The sequence below is a fragment of the Cheilinus undulatus genome, linkage group 20 (assembly GCF_018320785.1).
Source record: "Cheilinus undulatus linkage group 20, ASM1832078v1, whole genome shotgun sequence".
NCBI classification, from domain to species: Eukaryota; Metazoa; Chordata; class Actinopteri; order Labriformes; family Labridae; genus Cheilinus; species Cheilinus undulatus.
Window position 1 is genome coordinate 15,121,828 of NC_054884.1, and position 21,903 is coordinate 15,143,730.

General features: G+C 40.8%; 1 protein-coding gene across 6 annotated transcripts in view; it reads right to left on the minus strand.

The window, feature by feature from the left end:
* raraa (retinoic acid receptor, alpha a) overlaps positions 1 to 21,903 on the minus strand; it is a 243,100-nt gene that overhangs the window by 16,816 nt on the left and 204,381 nt on the right. For all 6 annotated transcript variants that reach the window (XM_041815338.1, XM_041815341.1, XM_041815340.1 and 3 more), the window contains one exon: positions 6,230 to 6,378. In XM_041815338.1, coding sequence (XP_041671272.1) covers positions 6,230 to 6,378 — 149 coding nt within the window. The remainder of the gene's footprint in view (positions 1 to 6,229; positions 6,379 to 21,903) is intronic.

Sequence of the window (21,903 nt, forward strand, 5' to 3'; positions counted from 1 at the left end):
CTGCCTCGCGCTGCAATGCCTCCAAGACAAAAACATAAACATGAGGGGGCGGGCATGCATATTTAATGTTTAAGTGTTAATATCTGGAGGGGAAAAGAAGTGCAATGCCGCAGAGTTTGTGAGAGCGCTAGAACTCAAACAACAAACGAATGAGCCGTCTCCAAGTAGCACAGCTCAACATCCCCCTCCTGTTTCCTCCGTTTCGCTGCACCCCTCAGGAAACGCCTTTGTAGTTTCAGCGTGCTGCAGCAAAGCCGGCACTGCTAACCCTCAGCTTACCCCAGTCTCAGATGAGACAACCATATACATTCACATGCCTGTAGTGTTGAATTATTGAGAGCGCTATGCCAAGTCATCTCCTCTGAAGTCAGAGATATGGAGAAGGCATCCTGAATTTTTCAATTAGCTCTGCGACTGTCGAGCGGGCACACAGCCGGCTAATAAACAGGGGACTAGCTGATGATGCTAGCTGATGAAGTTGAGATGCTTGAGTTGTTTGACAGAGAGTCTTTATGATGATTATTTTAAAAACAGCTCCTTTATTGTGCTATAAGAGGTTGTGACACTTGTTTTCTTGTGCACACATAAACTACTTCTCCAACTTTGGGTTATTCACATTTGCTATAAAGTTTGGTTTAGATAATATGGAACTTTTCAGACTGACCTAACTACAGCTAATCTTTTAAAGACAGGTTTCATTGTGAGGCGCAATGAAACAAGCTACTCAGTATATCCAATATTAATCATATTGTGTATTATTGAACTGAAAGTGTTTTCCTTTACTGCCATCCAAGAACAATCTATAAGTGCTCTTTCTGTGGCTGAGAAAAATCAACCTCAGCTCATTACACTGAGTTAAAGAGGAATGCAGAGCTTGCTGGTGGTTTTTCAGAGACATAATTTGTGAAATTAATCCTGGATTAAAGAGAAGACATTTTTGGCATACCTCAGTCGCGGGGCTCTAACATAGAGCTCAGAGACTGTAAACAACTGAATGTAAAATCTATACATCAGTATCAGTTGGCTGAACTGAGACAACAGCTTTACCTGCTGTACAACAACATGAAAAAGCTAACTACAAAGTTAATTGTGATACCATTTCTGGGCTGACCAAGACAAAAACACTCAGTATGTTTACATGACATCAGAAAAAGTTGTATTGTTGAGTAAATCCAACTCAAATGGAGCCTTTAAAGTGCATGTAAACATGGGGCTGTAATTGTACAGGAAAATATTTTTTTTCAAGTAGAAACAACACAGCTAGGTAAAGCAGGTGGAGATCAATTTACTCTTGTACATTTCTGCTGCTCGATTATGGAAAAAACTCAGTCATAAATATCTATATTTGTTTTGAAGTCACGATTATTTAACAAAATAACCCTCTGATTTTATTCCATCTACATCACATATATCTATCAAAACCTAAATGCTCATAACTCTTTAAAAACAAGGTATCAATGGAAATAAATGAGTAGGAAAAATAGACAAATAATGATATATGATAGCAATTATGACAAAAAAACCCACTAAAACATTTACCAACTGACAAATGAAAAATGACGAGCAATTATAGCAATGATTTAATCACAATTTCATGTTTAATGATCATGGGAAAACTAAATCATAATTGCAATTGAAACTCGATTAAATGTCTAGCACTTGAATGCATACATGGTCCAGTTAGGGCAAGGTGTTCTGAGCATGCTCCACAGTCTCCACCCTGGGCTTTGCTCCAAATGCTGACCAGCTTAAATCCTGATCATATCAGGAGTGTTGTTGCTGTCTGCCTTTGGTTATCACCAGCTACAGCACTGGTTCTCTCAGGAGGCACAAAAGATTTTAAGATAAATAAATGCTAACCTCTGCTCTGAGGTTAGATTTGCATTTATTTACTTAAAACCATGATTTGGCATAATATAGTTAAAAAATACTAGAAGACAACACAACTTTTGGCAACATCAGCTGAGTACTGGCCTTTTCTGATGAGATCTTGGGAATGAAAACAATTAAAATCTGTTCATTTTTTCTGTGTGGGTCCTGGGGGGGGTCACCTTTTCTTAGCAACAGTGTATACAACACTGTTATATATTTTAAACAGCAAAAAATAAGGGCATAATTGTGATATCCTAATTAAGTCTTGTGATGAGCCATAATGTGTAGACTTCCCTGGTTAATAAAGGATGCTTATCACATCAGAGCGCCTTCAATTTTCAGTTTTGACTGCCGTTTCTGCTTTGTACTGTATTTGCAAATAATTTGGGGAGTACTTCTTTCATTTTTTGCTGTTTAAAGTTTGTCCACATATCCTGAAAAGCACCTGATCCTGGTTACATTTTGCCGTAATATTTGGCCCCTTGTAGCACTCACTCTCCTCTCTCTACTGTTCTGTCTTTGTTAACCTACCATATGCAAAACCCAGACTGTTGCATTTAATACATTTTGTTTGCTTCCTTTTAATTACTGACCTTAAGTAAAAAAAAAAAAAAATAGAATGATTGGCAACTGAAGATGTTAATTAATATTACGCTAGTATTAACTTGAATGGACAACAGTGTTTTTATTTCAATTTGATCCATCACCCTAAACTCAGTTTGCTAAAAGCAGCTGACCACACAAAACTACACAACCACTGCCTCATGACACACACAAAGACACACACTGACATTAACCTAACCACAGACAAGAGACTCATACTTTTCTATTGGTTAATATGACCAAGTATCCACACCAGCTCTCACTGGGAGCTGTGATTTAGCCTTATTAATAAACTTATTACCCCATTTAATCAGACGCTATTAGACGGTGGGGAGCAGCATTAAGTGGACACAATAAAGTAGATTGGGGCTTGAAAAGGCTGCAGAGTTTCTGCAAACCCTCTGTGGTCCAAGTTTAATCCATTCAACAGAAAAATAGCATACACAGGTTTAGAATCAATGTAGTTAGGATGGCTAACATAACACCTGAATGGGAAAGTGAGCTAATCTGTCATAACTCAATCCTATAAATGTGTTCATTTTGACACTGTTTTGGCCTTGAGATTAAACTTTACTATTTAATGGCATAAAATAAAAACTTAATAACAAAACATATAAAACAGGAGCATTGCAGAAGCTGTTGTCCTAAACTCAGGCGGCCCAGGTGAAAATCCAACCTGAGGCTCCTTTCCTGCACTCTCTCCCCCCAGTTTCTGACTCTATCCACAGCTACAATAAAAGTCATAAAATACCCTCTAACCCAAATGAACCTTTTAAACTGAAATGTCTCAATACAAATGTGACTGATGGTTTGAATCAAATAACCAATTACGGATAAATGAATAGCCAATAACAGCTTCTCTGTAAGGAGAAGTTTGGGTTTTATGTTTTTCCCCACTGGAACCACAAGTTTGTATATCATGAGTTATAAGACATTTTAGAGACTGGATAAAACATTTTGCGAAGTTTTCTTAATCCAGGGGACGCATGCAGAAGCAAATTCAGCACTAGTTTGGCTGGCCCTATAAACCAGCACAGGGGTCAGTCTTTACTCACTTTGTAAACTTTTTATTTGTCAGATTTTGGAGCAGGTTCAGTTTCATGGAGCCCTCTGAGGGTTTTATGTATTTGTTTTTATGTGTGCCAGACTCCCAGCTTTCCTGTGCTCCCCTCCCTATTGCATTCTTCAGTCATTTTTTCCCTTCCCCCCCTCGTGCACTGATGCACTGACCGTCTTTTCTTGTCGTGTCAGTGAGTTCAGCTGTGGCCCCTGTACCCTGTCCCCCTAATCTGCTGCCCCTCCAACCATCCCCACTTCTCTCTTTCGGGCTTTTTTCATGCCTCTCAGAGCACAGTCTGCTCCCTCGCTCCCTGCAGCCTTTGCCATCTTTGTACCATTTTGTCTGGATTTCTACATTCCCCGAGTTACTGGCCTCCCCCAATACATCTTTTTTGTTTTTCACTGCTGCTGCCTCCCCCTCTTCTCTCTACTCCACCCCTTCCTTCTGCACATATGGAAACACACGCAGTATTGGCTGCACAGTCAATAAGTCAAAGGGTCTAGCAGGCACCTGTCACACAGCACCACCCTGCCTGCCTTTATCAAATCACTCCCTTTTCTCTTCTTGCTTTACACAGAAATGTCACAAGAGAACCTTGCAATAAGGATTTTTATATTCTGGTTTTGGTTAAGACACTGCATTAGGAAATCCTCTTTGGGTAAATAAAGACTGCATGATTGCCAGGAAGCAAAGACAGTGTCATAGATGTTATGGAGATACTACGTTTGCACCTGGCTGTAATGTTACATGAGATTGTGCACATCCCTCCTCCTCATCTCTATCCTCTGCTGAGCTTACACAACCATAGCCCCTTGCCTTGGGGGGGGAACAAGATAAAGAAGACTGTGTGCTCACAATAACAGGAGAGCATGTATGCACGCATGAGCTCCATAACCATCAACTGATAACAGAGCAGATGGGGGATATGTGGCCTCTTCAGCACCTGTGTAACACGGCTGTATTGATAACAGGCAGACAAATGTGGCTACGTCAGCAGAACTGATACAAGCAGCAACTGCACTCAGTAGATGACGGCGTTGCACAAACTGTACATTGGAACATGATACCAGATGGTAAATTATATACGTTATCTTGTTTTACGATGTGTGTAGATGTGGTGTGCAGTTTTAGAGTATCCAACTCGTCTAATAAATAACATCAACCAAATTTCAATTCATACTGAGTAATTTGATTGAACTGCCAATACATAGCAATGGGATATTGAGGTATGTGTTTCACGCCACTAATAACATCATGAGGCTACATGAAGCAGCATGATTGCCTGAAAATGCTTGTGTCCCTACACAACAGTCAAGCTCAAGTTATGTTACAAAACTTGTTAATTGAGTTAATAACATGGTTTTTGAAGAAAATATCCTCTGTACTGTTGCTTGCTAATACACAGACCTTTTAGAACTCTTGTAAAAAAGCAAAATCCCACAAAGATTGTGATGTTAAAGAGAAAATTAGTATTACGCCGCATCAGTGCTAATATTCAGTACAACAGCACTTAAAGCTTAAACAATACAATGCTCTTCTATCGAATACTAGCATTAATTTACTTTTTTTCTCAGCACTGGGCCATCAGAGCTGATATTCAGCACATTAGCACTCTCTTTGGTTTAGTTTTTGCCTTAATGACACACCAAAGGGAGTGAATATCAGCATGTCTTTGATTTTCTTCAGTACTTGGCTAAAGCAGTGCAAGCTTTCCATCGAACAGTGTTCCATTTAGTGTGTTATTGCTCTATTAAGACTAAACGGAGGGCTGTTATACGGAATATCAGCACAGTTTTGATTTACTTCATCTCTAGGCCAAAGCAGTGCTGATAATCAATACAACAGCACTCCCTATAGTGTGTTATTGCTTTAATAATACACAAGAGGGAGTGCTGTTGTACTGAATATAAACGCAACTTTAATTTATTTCATTACTAGGCTAAAGCAGTGTGGATAATTAGTACAACAGCACTTCCTATAGTATTGGTTCCCAACCTGGGGTCTGGGACCACCCAGGACAGAGCCAAAGGGTGCCAGGCTTTCTGTGCTCTGAGCAAAATTAGATTTGTAAATACTGACAAAAAAACATAATAAAGCAGTTATTAAGTAGCTTATAAAAAGGACTTTTTTTTTGGTTTTGGTTTTGTTTTGTTTGTTTTTTTTTTTCAAATAATTAAAATCTATGCTATTTTTTTGAAGGCAATGTGTCATTATTTCTTCTGTCTTGGGTCCTGGGGGGACTTTGCTTGTCTTAGGTACATTTGGTGGGGGATTGGGAAACACTGCCCTATAGTGTATTATTGCTTTAATAACACACAAGAGGGAGTGCTGTTGTACTGAATATCAACACAACTTTAATTTAGTTCTTCACTGGGCAAAAGCAGTGCTAATATCCAATACAACAGCACTCCTTTAAGAGTCCTATTGCTAGAAAGCACATAAGAATAATAAAGCCAGTAAGTGGAGTAAATGTTGGCGCATTCTCAATGATAAGTTCCACCATAAAAGAATGAAAAACTCATAAGGATGTGAAATTCTACAGATGTCGTGCCTTATCATTTTTTATCATCTCAGCTGAGGCTGTGAAAACCCGAGGTTATTCATTTTTTTCCCAACATGAATCACATGAAGGTTACGAGATTGATGCACATCTTGCTTGCTTGGCAGTTTTCAGAGGAAGGCTGGGAGTCTCACCTTGCAGCCCTCACAGGCGCTGACACCATAGTGGTACCCTGAGGACTTGTCCTGGCACACAAAGCAGGGCTTGTAGACGCGGGGCGGCGGGGGAGGCGAGGGCGGGCTTGGCACTATCTCTTCTGAGCTGGTACTCTGGGTCTCTATCGCTGTGGAGAGAGCAGGAGAGCAACAACAGTGGGGTTAGTGAACACTATCAGATCGAGTGCAGACACAACACGCAGCATTAATCGATATCAGTGGGATAAACACGACAACTCAGGTGTACACTCATACACTCAGAGATACCAAACAACACGGTCCAGACTGATACACTTCTCCAATACAAACAACCTGAAGGGGAAACTGACTCATGCTCATACAATGAGTTAGATAAAAACAACTGCAAGTGTGTGGACTTCTTCTTGATTTGTGGCATTCTTCTCGATCCGCCACAGGAAAGGAATGTCTTCAAAGAACAAGCACTTTCTAACACATATACACACACACACACACACTCTGCTCATCAAAGCAGCAAAGAAACCAGCGTCTGCAGAATTTTCTTATTTACTGCTTAAATTATGGCTGCTCTGTGTCTGTGTAACAGCCAAAAGCGGCTTTGCTAGCAGGGTTCAAAGAAAGGTTTTCTCCTCTGATACAAAGCCCGGAGTTGTGCTTTTATGTACATGTTTAAATTGTGCTGTTTTAAGTCTGAATGCTTGAAAAATATTAAAGTATAAAGGTCACTGGAGAGCTACAAATACATAAAACAAGGCTAACATCTTTTCTTTCTGCTTCTGATCTAGCAGGACAGGCTGCTGTGTAAGCATACATATCTCACTCCCTCTTATTTAATATGTGACCAGTAAACACAAAAAGGCTGGGAACACTCATCCAATAAGCACTAATATGACAAAACAAACAACATGCGAGTATTTTGTAAGCTCCCATATTTTTATGTGCTTTACACGGTAAACAAAGTAGCTCGGGATTGTGGGGAAGTAACCTGCTGTTGCCTTCATGTAATATGTATTGGACTTTGACCTCAATATCCTGTGTGTTACAAAACACAGCGCTTTAATCAAATATAAAAACACACACTCGCAGCGGAGGCCTGCACCCCGTGGCTGACAGTTTAAGTGAATAATCCTTGTTTGCAAATGAGCCAGTATTCTGATGTGTGCTGTCTAAGCGTTGTTATAGTCAATCCAAGAACAAGTTTTGGCATTGCAACTGAATGCATGCGTGCATCCCTGTTGGATGCTCTTCTAAAAGCTCGGAAGCTGACTGCAACCCAGAACTTGAGTGTAAATAAGCCATCTATATTTAACAGAGTGGATTGGTTTAGTAGACCCGTAGTACAGCTGGGAACACACTCCACGTGATGACACAACTCTAATCTCACTGCACATTGTATGATATGAAGCAAGGATCAAGTTTTTCTCCCTCTCTTTCTCTTACTCTTTCCTATCCTTTTATAGAGTCTGTGCAGGTCTCAGCTTGCCAATCTCCACTCAGCAGATGGTGCAGGGGGAAGATTACATTCAGAACAACCAAAATAAACCAACCTGAAGCCCAGATATGTTCTGCACTTCCTGTAAAAAAATACAAAACTGACACATGAAAAATCTAGTCACTCCACACCCTACGTGCCTGTTATCTCACAGAGAAGATTCAAGGGGGGTTTCAGGTGGCAAGGACAGTTAAGCTGAACAGCAATAAAGCTCACATTGCAACACCTAACAGTGACATCCAATCAGGCCTGGGTTATTAAGACATCTCATTTATGAGCTGCCTGGATGTAACATGCAACTTTCACACCAGCAGCTACTTTGATGCTCCTGGTGTAAATGGCTGAAAGCGGGTTTAAGGGTGTGAGTAACATTTAAACATGAGGTGGCACACTATCTACTTTCCGAAGAAGGGTTTTTTGTTTGTTTTATTAAGATTCTTCAGTGAAGGCTTCAGAAACGGATGTGCAAGCAGACAGGAAAAGGGGGAAAAGTAAAAATGATGTAGGGTGGAGCTGAAGGGAGGAAAGAAGTGAGGCATAAAGACGTAGGAGGTACAGAGAACTCGAACAGAGTCAAAATACGAAACAGATGAGGTGATAAAAATGGTACTCCATTCCTCCCTTCAATTTTAGATTCATCTACACCTGTCAGAATTTAACTTATGGTTTTAATAAATTAGGGAGTACTTGGAAAAGATTCCTACTTATGTGAAGCAAAAACATGAACTATTAATTTCATAGGAGAGAAAAGGGAAAGGTGTGTGCAGAATGTAATGCTCATCATCAAGATTTATGCAATTTTCCAGCAAAGAAGAGCTTTTTTATGTCTTGGAGGAAGAAAAAGACTGGAAAATTCTTCAATAACATCCAAGAATTAAAACATACTTCAGGCAAGAAGAAGAGTCTGCCCTTGGTTTCTCATTGCCATCTTATTAGTGTCATTACGGCCATCTTTGCCCACACCACTGGGCATTTCAGTCACCACACTTGTGTCAAACAAATTAAACATAAATAGAGCGGCCCTTACATAACATGGCATATTTTCTCATTAGTACAAAACCATTCACGGTTTTCTGCGCTCTTCTGCCTCTGTTGACGCCGAGTGATTGCAGGCCTGGGTTATTAGTGTGGCCACAGAGCTATTCATCCATTAGAAATGCATAGACAAACAGATGTGCCACCCACAAGGGCGAGTACGCATAAAAATACCATCCATGCTTACATTTGCACAGGCTTAGGGTTTTCCTGCAGCCATTAAAAAAGCCTCACACATACACATAAACACACACAGTCTTAATGAGAGCACCCATTGGAAATCTGGGACACAAGGACGAGAGTCTGTGAGGGGGCTGGCGACTGTAATTAAATACAATGGCTGGCTTCTGGAGCCCTGTCAAGCCGAGGCATGGAGCAAAACAATGGCAGGCCTGTGGACAGAGAGGCAGGGAGGACAGAGCTACTTAGCTCGTCAGCAGCCCTCACCCAGGCATTATTCAACACCAGCCTGCATCTGATCAACACCGACGATCCCACAAGCCCGCCTATTGTGTGACCCAAGAAATTCTACGCACAAACACTGGAAGAACTGACTCACGCTCGCCTGGAGAGCTTTCCCTCGATATCCTTGCAACATGTTAACGCTGGAAATGTGTGCGTCTGGCAAAGTTTTCCAAACCAGAGCCCCTCCTGCAAGAGCCTGCAAAGTCGGCTCAGTAACTAATACTGGAGCTGCAGCTAGAATATCATTCTCCCGGCCAAGAGGGGGGAAAATGAATAGACAATAACGGCATGGTTTGCTTTGGGACACAGGAAAGGAAATCTGTGACCATGAAAATAATGTTTAAATGAAAAACAGAGCAGAGTTACTGATAAGGATCCATTGTACTAAAGAAAAAGTGGTGAAACCCAAACCACACAAAGCGTATGGTCCCTGCAGCTGTTATTAATGAGTTATACATTGGAGAAAACAGCCTGCCATGTTGTTAGAAAAGCCCTTGGCAAACCTGGCTTTGCAGTGCTTCACTTAAACTGATGAGGTCCTTTTAAAGCTACAGTAAGGAGGGTTTGTTTCTGTGTATTCTGGTGCCTCCTCTGGACAAAACAGCCTCTCTTGTTACTTTAATGATTTTTTCTGATATATCAAGCTGTTTAACAGTCACAAAAATATTTTAAAAGGCTGCAGTATATTACTTATCTCGTTGTCTGACACCTCCAAAACTGCGGCAGTGATATTAGGCACTTAAAATAGGAATAAGAAAATAGTCAATATTTCACTTTATAGCTCATATCAAGGCATCAGAATTTATAGTAATTTTGGTCTTTCTAATGAATTGCTAAAAACTCCCCAGAGAAGCTTTAAAAGAAGGTTTATTCTGGCTAACAGCTGACCTTTTGCTGTTGCAAATTTCGACACATTTAAAGCTACTGACAGTAACTTTTATTCAGTTATATAAAAGATCATGGTCTTGTTTACGGTTGAGGGCAGAATGAACCATGAGATTAACAGGTGGACTGGTGCAGCATCAGCACCGGACCATTGTGGCAGAGCTGAGCCAGAAGGCAAACTCTGTTTATCAGTCAATCTTCGTTCCACCCCTTACCTATGGTCATGAGCTCTCGGTAGTGACATAAATAATGAGATCGTGGGTTTAAGGGGTCGAAATGAGATTCCCCAGTAGGTTGCCTGGGCTCAGCCTTAGAGATATGGGTAGGAGCTTAGACAGCTGGAGGGAGATCTCAGTAGAGCCGCTGCTCCTGCGCCTCAAAAGTTTGAAACTTCTCTGTGGAAGTTATCAAGGTGCATCCAACTGGGAGAAGATCCGGGATAAAGCTGGAAAATGTTGCTTGGGAGAGGGACATCTGGACTGCCTTGCTGAGCTTGCAGCCAGTGCGACCTGACCATGGATGAGTGAAAGAAAATGGGTAGATGGGTGGAGAAATATTTTAATATAATATAAGGCTGAGCAATTAATTGATATTTATATTAAACTCCAATATGTCCTATTGCAATTTTCAGATTGTGCAAGGTGCAATATTTCTTTAATCTAAAACGTGTGAAAATATACCATTTTGATATTTTTTTTTTTTGCAGCAGCAGCAGCAGCAGAGATGCAATGCTCCAGGTGTCATGCAAACATTTAAGTGTCAATTTTTCAGAATAGTTAACAAAAATCCTACCTTTAATCCTACCTTAATGTTTTATGTATTTTTTCTTATACAGAATGCCAGTAATACAAATCTTTCCCTTCAATAAAATGATTCATATCTTATTTTATTTCATAGCAGTCAAAATAATTTTTTGTTGTTCAGCCCTGCTTTCATCAATCTAATACTGTGCTGGTTTTAACACAGAATGGTTTATTGCTTGTGTTTGTCAAACTTCAACTTAAAAAATAATTGCATATTTGAATGCAGTTGTTCAGGTCTAACATGATAACACATATGATCCTTAGTCTGTATTTTATTGCTATTCCAAGCGGGAACATTCTCCTCCTATAACTCCATATGAGTTACACGTCAAAGCCACTCAGTTAACCATACAGACCGTAGTATGAACATCCACAGGAAACTTTAACTAACAGTTGTGTGTGTGTGTCTGTGTGTGGGCAGGCCTCACATATCCTAATAGCTTAATGTAGCGTGGTGTTTCTCCAACTCAAAGCCCAAGCACTGGTGATTCAATTAAGTTCAAGTGTGAGTGGTCTGTAATGCCGCTCTTCAGATTCACTTTGCATACATCATGAGCCACAAGTGCACTTAAAGATAAGTCCCGCCTATCTGCAGACACTTTCCTCTGTAACCGCATGCCAAGACTTTAAACAGACAAATATGAACGAGACTGAAATGAAATCTGTTTAGATGATGAACTGGCCCAGGCTCTGATACTGACATAAGATGGCCTGGCTAACATCAGCACTTCAAAGGCATGGAGACCACATACACAAGCCCACCGGCTATTATCAAGCCTCCAGACTCTGGTTTGTCTCGGACCGGTGCTGCCGAGCATTTCTTGAGGTTCAGCCTTAGGTTATTCCTCTGAGATCTGATTACCTTCATCCCCACTGGTTACTGGGCCCAGCTGTGAAGCATATTAATGAGATTTCAGCATCATTAGGGGGGAAGCTAACTGCATTAGCAGGCTGGCTGCTCTGCTGACTGGCTGCATTGTGGGTAAAAAAGTGCAGAAAATGAAGGCAGAGGGGATGGACTTTGTTGAATCCTACTCAATCACAGACCATTGTGTTTCCCTGACTTCTATTAGATTATTTGCACATACACATCTACACACATGCTAGCCATGTGCAAGCTACATAGAAGAACATATAAAGGTCCATTTGTCTTTCTTTGCAGTGAATGTGAAGGAGATGAGACACCACACAGACCACCATGCCACAGGCTGCTGCATTAGGACTCGCTTTGAAGTCTGCTTAAAATAATGAAGCGGGATGGCCAAAAGAACAGCCTCAGGGATCGAGACCGCCTGACAAAAACCCTGAGAGTTGTAGGCCAATGTATCATGCATGTCCATAAAAATGACTGGCAGCAACTTAAGCGCTTTGAAGTGCAGCAGCAAAAACCATGAGAAAGACATTGCTCACGCATGCTGGTTGACTTTTGCTAAACATTCAGCCTCTATTTCTTGTTTCTGTGTCAGGAATGTGGGTGAGATGCAGTGGGGAAAAACACACACAAGCAGGAATGCTTTGTCAGCACTCTTCAATTACTGAAGAGGGAAATGGGACTACTTCCTCGCTAACAGGGAAATCCTGCCATTCTCTCACAGAGCGTCATAACCGCTGAAAAATGGAAGGGGCTCCCATCGCTGCCTTCACACTGATTACTGAAAGCAAAGTCACACACGCCATCTTGATACACGCAGCAACAAAGGCGTCATGTGTGCGTGATCACACACGGGCAGGCACGCACAGACTGACAGCTGTAAGCAGAGCGACGGCAGGGTGTGTTTGTGTTCAAACACTGAGTGTGAACAGTTATTGGATGGGAGAAGGGGAGGAAACTGTTGGCGGGGTAGGGGGCTAAAGTGGAAACACACAAACACACACTCAGGAAGGAGAGCCAGTGGAGGTTAACATGGGGCAGGAGAGCAGACAGCAAACCTCACGCCTCCCATATTCACTGTAACTAAATCCAGCCTTTCCAATCCTCCCCCTCTCGCCCGACACTTTCCACCTTCTTCTCCCCCCTTACTCATACCTGCCCCACTTTCTGTCTGACATTCTTCTCTTTCCTTTGCTCTCTGTAAGTCGCAGTCACCTTCAAGGCTGCTGACATTTTCAAAACCTCGATATTTTTTCAGTGGTGTTTTAAAACAGTCCATTTTCTGTTATTTTAATGGTAAGAAGTATCAAGAGGTACCAAAGATAACTGAGAGGGAAGTGAGTTGCCAAACTGCACATATTAGCAATGTTCCTTGCCAACATATGTGTGCAATTTGACAATGTACAAGTGTTAATCTGTGATTTTGGTACTTGAAAACAAGGATTTAAGATCTTGAACTGTATTTTTGACCAAAAGCTGCAAACACCTGTGAGAGAGACAGCTTCCAATTTGCAGAAACACAGTGGCAACATATTTGTGTAATTTGACAATGTGCAGATAATTGTCTGCAATTTTGGTACTAAAAACAATGATTTTTAGTTGTATTTTTAGCCAGAAGTTGCTGCAACTGAGAAAGAGAATAGTTTCTTCTTTGTATATACATTTGAAATGTTTCTTTGCCAACTTGTTTTTGCAATTTGACAGTGTGTAGCTGGTTGTCTGCAATTTGGGTAGTTAAAACAAAGATTAAAGATCTTTAGTTGAATTTTAACCAAAAGCTGCCACAACTGAGAAAGATGATATTCAAGTTTGCATAACTACATCAGCAATGTTTCCCTGGAAACATATTTGTGCAATTTGACCAAGTACAGACGTTTGTCTGGAATTTGGGGATTTAAAATAACTAGTTGGATTTTTAACCAAAAGTGGCTGAAACTGAGAGAGCGAGGGACGAGTTTCCAAATGGCAAAAAAACATTGGCTGTTTTTCCTTGCCAATATATTTGTGCAATTTGACAGTGTGCAGATGATTGCTGCAATACTGGTAATCAAAAACACAGATATAACCCTATACTGAAGTCTTAAAGCTTTCAATTTTTGGTGCTGTTCTTTAAAAAAATAATCATGTTGTATTGTACAGTTTCATATACCAGTATTGTTTTTTTCATTCATTTTATATAATATTCCAGTGTGTCTTTCAGTATCCAAACTATAATGTCATTTTGCTTTGATATCCTATTATCATTTAGTACCAATATAGTATCATACTGTATCAATTTTTCATTTTTTTCATTCAATATTGTTTTCTATCCTTCAGTGCTCTTTCATTTGTTCTGATCTTGTATCATCTCATATAGTTTTGGTAAATTTACTAAGTCACTATTTCATATTATGCTGTATTGTATTTTATCTAAGATTAAAATTCTGGTATTGTGACAGCCCTAGCCCTTTGAAATCCTTTGTCCATCAGTGCCAAAGTCAACACTTTGAGAAACAATGGGTTTAAGACTAAAGCAATCACATCTGACTTATGTCAGATTAAAATAAACATATCATACAGGGAGCCACAGCCAACAAAACGCCTTAAAACCTGACTGATTATCCAGTACAGGACCCTCGCTATGTAATCCATCCTCCACCTGAAGATGCAAAAAAAAAAAAAAAAAAAAAATCACAGTAGATCAATTACTGCACTGAATTCTCTTATAGATTTTCCTGATCCAGCTGTTTGTTATGCCACCAGGCCATCTGTCACTTTCCTACTCATATCATGCATGTTATGACACCCAACAATAGTGCGTTGTATTTCAGTAAGGGCAAGCTAGAAGGATTTTGGAGGATCTCCTGCTTGGTTGTGAAGCACCTAAGCTGCTGCATGCGTAGCTTGTAGTTTGCTTCTCTGTTCAGCAATAGGAAGAGAAAGAAGGGAGTGAAAGTGAGAGAAATATTGGAATGCATGGAGATACAGAGTGACGTCACGATTAATGATTCTCTGAACCTTCCAAGAAAAATAATGGGAACATACTTGCAGAATTGTGCAATAATGGGAAAGTTCTGGCATGATATGTGGTTTCATCTGAGTTATAATATACGGTTTTCTTGTGCTGTACACGGACACCAAAAGTTAAGAAATTAAATGCTTGGATCAAACTGCAAGAATTATCTGATTCCAGTATCATTTTCAGCAGGGAGTGATGCATCACTTCCACTTAAGAGTGTATGTTGGCGTGCATGCTTCAGAGAAAAATGACAGCCTGCTGTTTTGCAGCCACTGCAGATATTCAAATTTTGCAGAAAGAGCAAAATTTGATTTGACAGCTTGAGTTTTTACAGGACTGCACTTCCCTTTTGAAGGCTACAGTGGCTCCAAGACTCAGTTTTTGATGAGTAGTTCTTCAAATTGGGACTGAGTAACTCCCCGGTCTTGCGTGTTACGGCAAGAAAAACACACATATACATGAGTGATAGATGGGGGTCCGGGCAGAGGCCGAAGGGCAAGGCGGTGCAGAGTAAGGAGACTTTCTTGGATGTTATGACGATCCCTCTTCGACACCAGGAAATGGTGGGCCCGGAGTAGGGAAAACACCAGGTTGTGTTTTCAGAGGGGTAATCTAGAGCGTCTTTACACGTTAGCGGGGTGTAAATGTGTGCATTTCTTTACTTTGATTACTTTTGGGAACACAAGAAATGCAAACGAGATGAATGCATCTGCCTCTTTGCATGTTTAAGAACATATAGCATGATATATGCTGCATGCATGTATAAGATACAGTGTGCGTGTGAATGTCAGCATGTTCTTGTCTGAGCCAGGCCTGGTTTTTATCAGCCCGGCGGCCCCCACCATGTTCTCAAAGCCCCCTTCTCCAGGGGCCCAAGATAACTTCCCTCTCCATGCTGCCAGGCCTCTGAAATAACAACACACCAGGTTTTCCTATCACCGCTGCCCCAGCAAATGGAGACGCAACTGAGAACATGTGTGGACAAACTAGAGCATGGGGGAGGAGGGGGCGGCAAAGGGATGAAGCAGATGGCAAAGGTGAGGTCTACAGGGGGCGAGACTTGGAGCAGCGGCTTCATGTTAAGCATAGAGGGTGCTGCAGCCACATGCTAACCTTTGGCAGAGTATATTGTGCATCTGTCTAATATTTTTAATTTTTTTTAGCAAAAACTGAACCTTCAAAACATCAAAACCTTGTAAAAATGTTCTAAATTAAGTCAATGCCCCACTGCTTGTAGATATGAATGTGCACTTTTTAAAAATGCTGACATCTTTCCTGATTGAGCCGCAATTTCCCTGGCAACAACGCTCCCCCGCAACCCTGAGTAACACGGTGTAACTCTACCCAGCAGCTGTCTGTGCCTGCTGACTGACAGTAGGACTATGCGAGTTGGCACTTGCCCCGGGGTGACCAGAGATATTTGGCATGAGCTGATGGTGTGGGACACAGTGGTGGGCACATGGGGCCAAAAAAGGCAGCCAGAGGACGCTGGGATGTGGACATGCAGAGCTTAGTGTGTCTGCAGTCTCAGACACATGTCCTGCATGGGTGTGGGCATGAAAACATGCAATCTATTGTAATAGTTTGTGTAAGAATTTGAAAATGTGGATTCTGGATATCCCATTAGTGCCTTCAAATGACCTCAGTGTTTGTGTTGAAAAAAGTCAAAGACAGGGAGTCTAGCTTAACTGAGAAAGCAAGGCTATGATTAGCAAGCCTGTTTTATTCCAAATGTCAAATACAGGCGATGTTTGTCCACAGTGAATCTACCATTGAACATTAATTTATGCTTACAAGCTGATCACACGCATGCAGCAGCTGTACTCCATCAGCTGAGCGACATCACTGAGCGAAATTAGGACAAAAAGGAGGGGCTGGAAAAGAAACAGAGGCTGTTAAGAGATACAGAAGAGAGAGAAAAAAGGAGAGCCAAGCTTGAGGACAGCACGAGGAAAGGACAGTGACACCTAAAACAAACATTTCAAAACCTCAAAATAAAAGCTGTGCAAGGCAACGTGTTTGCTCCTTGACACACTCCTCACTGTGGGAAAGAGAGAAGGTGTAACCACAGAGCACGCCCTTTGTAAACGCTCTCAATGTGAACTAATACGTCCTCCCTGGAGTGACTTACAGCTGTGATACGACACATGATTCAAGATCAAGGTCATCATTGGATCATAGCATGAACACACGAGTGAAACCACAGCCTCTTACAAACCGCTCTTTAATGTTCCCGCTCCGACTGTGAAAACGGCTTCATGAAACATTAAGCCTCTCTTTTACAGAGTGCCTGCATCAGTTAATTATAGAATTGTGCGTGATTGGGTGACTGTGTGCGTGCTTTTTCTTTCTGTGATAACAAACGGCACTCATGCATACAAGGAGCCAGGAGGGTGCCAAAGCAATAGTTAAAGCTGGGCCTTTACCCGATCCAGGAACTGACTGTGCGGTCTAACAAAAGCCTTTTAAAAGGTTACCGCTTCAGTCGTTTGGCTGCTGCTCTTTTTTCACAGCCACTTAGAATGAGTACAACAGCCAAATAAGCTTCAATTCCCCCAATTCCCGTAAAATCCGAGGTCGACGACATAACAAGCAGCCAGTAATAAGAGGTCAGAAGGTCAGAGGCGGGGATATATTTCTATGACCTTAAGGAGATCTAGAGAGGGAAAGTGTAGGAAAGATACTCACTGATAAAGATGGGATATAAGAGCATGAACTATGGCTTTGACAACTTTAGTAGTGGAAGATTTTTTTACTCTATATATCTAAATGGTATGGGAAATAGAGTTCTTTATCCAGATTCTAATTATCAGTATAGTTGGTAAAAGTTGGGTGTGGTGGAGCTCAGATGATTCTCAAGCACTTAATCAAGCAACCCAATTTTAGTAGACTATAGCAGATGTGTCCACTCCAGCTTTCATATCAGGTGCGTGCATCACAGCAGTATCTTTCTTCGTAGGTTTTACCTCATATCCCAACAAGTGACTTCATCCATTATACAGTCAAACTGAGCAGGCAAAATCTGAGAATAAAAACTTTCTGTCCAAAGCGGTGAGTTTCTTCAAAGAAAAGCTAAATCTGGCTTTTATTTTGAAAAAACAGAAATATAATAGAACTGTGTTTATTTAGTGTGTGACATACTCTAAATATGTCTCTCTCTCTCTGTCATTTTGATGTCTGTTTTGGTCGAGAGATGAACAACTAATGGAAAAAAAACTGGCATGCCTTCTATTCTCTGAACTTTCAGTGTGTCAGACACCGGTTATGCGGGCAGCCTGAAAGGCCCGACTTGTTAACATGCATGCTAAAATGGAAATCAAGCTGTGACGCAGCTGAGATGCAGCCGCCACGCACCACGCTGTCATGCCTAAAGCTTAGCCTGAAACAGATAGCAAAGCATTTGTTAATTGGTATATAAAGGTAAAAGCTCACTGGAAATGTCAATCAGTGTGGCTAGCCACATCCAGATGCTCCACTATGACTGTCATACAGATTTTCTTGTTGTGCTATATCAGGCATGGACTTTAACATAATAAATGCATATTTACTATTTCAAACCTTATTTGCAAATGCCTCCACTCGGTGTGGACATTTATAAAACATTTCCACACTTTGTGTTAAAAAAAAAGCATCATGGGAGAGTGGATGCTGGGAAATGCATTAGATCCACCATGATTTTATCTGCCTCAGCTGAAATCACATCCATACACATTAACCCTAGTCCATTCATCTTTATTGAGCCAACTGCCACACACAGTGTTTGAAGGCCAAAAGATCTTCATGAATGTTTGTGCTCGAGTGTTTGCTCTTCACTCACTCTAACAGAGAGGTTATCTGCCCATTCATACTTGCTAATCTGCTGGGCCCTCAGTTCCTAAGCGCATATTTAACTGTGGAGGAAGCGGGTCATAAATATGGAGGGAGGGAGCAAAGGCGATATTTGCATTAGAGAGCTGAAGTGGACTATGAGGGGGGGGAAGAGGAGGAGAGAAAAAAGGGGGAACAAGGGATCAAGAGAGAGAGAGAAAGGGGAGAAGAGAAGAGGAGGATCACCAGGGACTGGCTTTGTCATGTTAAACCTCCTCTCTTGAGTCATGTTCTCCCCCTTCTCTCTGTGGACGACACAATCATGGGGGAATAGATTACAAGAGCTTGATCTTCTTGACTTCAGAGCATGAGCATTAGTGAGGGGAGGTTGCACGTTGCAATAATACTCTGCTGTTTCTCTTAAAATTTAGACACCTATTTAGCTTTGTCACTCCATGTACTCATCAATGTGAGTTAAAGCTAATAGTTAAACTTGCTTGTAATTTACCTCCACAGTCAAGACTCGGCAGGCAAACACTGCATTCCTGTACAGTACATGAAACCCATAATGATGACAGCTTCCTTCATAAATTAGCTCAAAGTGCAGATGTCAAAGTTTGGGAGTTGAACGCGTATTATCGTGCATGTAAGTGGAGGTATTTGCTAAGGCGCAGAGTTAGAAGATGCAGCAAGCATGCCATTATCCTGTCACTAGTCTGTTAAAGAGCTCAATGGTGCCGGGCCCGAGGGGGTTACTAGGTCAGCACAGAGGTTAAAATGGCCTAAAGACCCCTAGGAGACAGCTGACATATTTAGAATAGCCAGACACAGAGGAAAACAAGCTAACTGTGCATTGATTGGATGCAAAACAGCCACTCCAACAGACCAATGTTCATACAAATATAGATTTATTTGATAGATCCACAGGCTCAAATTGCAACATGGGTGCTAAAACCTTTACAAAAAGTCTAAAAAGATCACAGATGTAGCTTGAAACACCTTCTCCTTCCTCTACTAATGATGACAGATGACACGTGCTTGATTCAGTTGTCTAATGCAAAGTGTCTGGGGTCTGCTTAGTGGAAGATTTGGGAGGCAGACTCATTTGTCTTTAAAGTCAGCACTAATGCCACAAAGAAAAATAAAGAAATAAAAAGCAGGTTACTTGTCGATCGCACCAGGAGGTTAAGTCAGCTCCGTGTTGAGGAAAAATGGCTGATGAGAGCGGGCAGAGTCATCGAGGGAGCGCAGTGGGATGTTAGTAGAATTTAATGAAGGACATGTTTAGCTTCCTCCACTTTGGGTTCCCTTCTCTGTGTGTGTGACTGTGTGTTGTCTGTGCCTCCACAGACACTAATTTCCTGCATGGATCCCTGACCTTTTAGTGTAGCCTGGGGGGAGCCATTTGATCATGACACACACACACACACACACACACACACACACACACACACAAATACAAACACAAAAAAACACACCATTTCCTGTGATATGGCTGCCCACCAGTCAGTGGACAGGTCTAAGTGAAACAAAGCTGATCTCCCTACAATGTCAGTTGAATGAAATCTGGTCTTTGGGATGGAAAGCGAAAGAAAAACAACAGATTTTGGCAAGAGCCGGAGTCTAATGTTGTTAGCTGAAACAATAACATATGTAGAAATACTGACAGAGGTAAAAATATGTCTTGAATGATGATCTCGCAATGCTTTTGTTTTGTTTTTACTTGTCATAATATGATCTAATCTAGATATTACCAGAATACGTGCCTCGCACACAAAAAATCTAAAGGAAGTCAACTTCCAGAGCAAAGAAATCCCCATAAACATTTGTTTATACTCTCCATACGTAATGCTACATGAGTGCTCAGAAAATAAAAGAACTTATGTATGCATGCATGTACAGACCCGTAGATGCAAGAATTAATATGCACTCAATGCATGGAATAATGTAAAGATATAAAAAGCAAAAAAATGTTACAAGATGATTGCCACTTTGTCATTTTGCAACAGACATCTTCAATTTTTGAATCACAAGTTTGACAAAGATGGAATTTTTGAATTAACTTGAGGGAATTTTAATCAGCACAGCAAAAACTCAAATTCTACCAAACGTCTTTGTTTTATTTTCAAAATGCCTCATTACACTTTTTCTTAGTCACAATAACTAAAACGTTCCAAATAAAGATCTCAATCTATGCTATTACATGTAGAAAATAGGTCTTCAATGGCCTTTCAAGGGACTCGCAACACAGCAGGCTAAATTTTACATGCTAAAGCTCATGTGAACAGTTTTTAGCTGGCACAATGTACACAATTTTGTCACATTAAAAAAAAAAATCATTTATTTTAAGGAGCAGAGAAAGAGCCTGTATCTCGGACAGCCCTGTTTGTACTGTACTCATGGAAGGAACCATTTACCAGTTTTACACATTGTTTCATTGTGAGCTACAAAAGCAAATCAGATGATCATTGACAAGATTGATTGTTTCGATTTAGTCATTTCAGAAAACTGAAACTGCTGCTTAGGGGTTGGTGTCAGACAAACTGCAAACTATAGCCTTTTCTTAAAACATTTTGCACAGAAAACGGGTGCATGTTATTATTATCTTATGATACTGGTATCATAAGATATTATCTTAGTTAAATCTTACTGACGTCTTACTTTGTTTATCCTCATAACTTCCAACTTTAAAGTGGGTTTTAAGGACTGAAGTTTTAGGTTGAAACTGCGCTTACATATTGGCTAGAATGAATTTGGAAATCTCTGCACATTGGATATCAACAAAAATCCCAACATTGTGATTCCCTAACAGCAGTACTTTGTTAAAAACAATCCTTTCATGCCAACAAGAAAAAATCAGCAGTGATTTGATGCACCTCGTGGTCCTACAGGGGTTGCCAAAATTGTCACAAACCTCACAGGAGCTTCAAATGCCACTTGACTGTTTTCTGCATTTAAAACTGAAAGGTCAGCACTGGAAAACGTTCTCTCAAGTTCTCTTAATACTGGGTCAAAAGGCTCAAAAAACGCTTTTTGACAAGCAGTCTTTTTCAGACTTGTTGAGACATGTTCATTGTGTCTTTTTTATCGCCTTATCTGAGGACCTTTTCCAAGTGCTGACCCTTCAGTATCCTGTTAGTCTTTTTTGGTCATCCTCCTTAAGCTGTTTGATTGTTTAAGTGTGCTCCTTTTTGCCTGTTCTTTTTTCTGTGTTGGCTGGTATTTCTAATCATAAAAATCAACTCAGGCATTTTTGCTTGTAATGTCATGAAGTAATAGTAATTTGGACCTGTCAGGAGAATGATATTTTTAATTTGA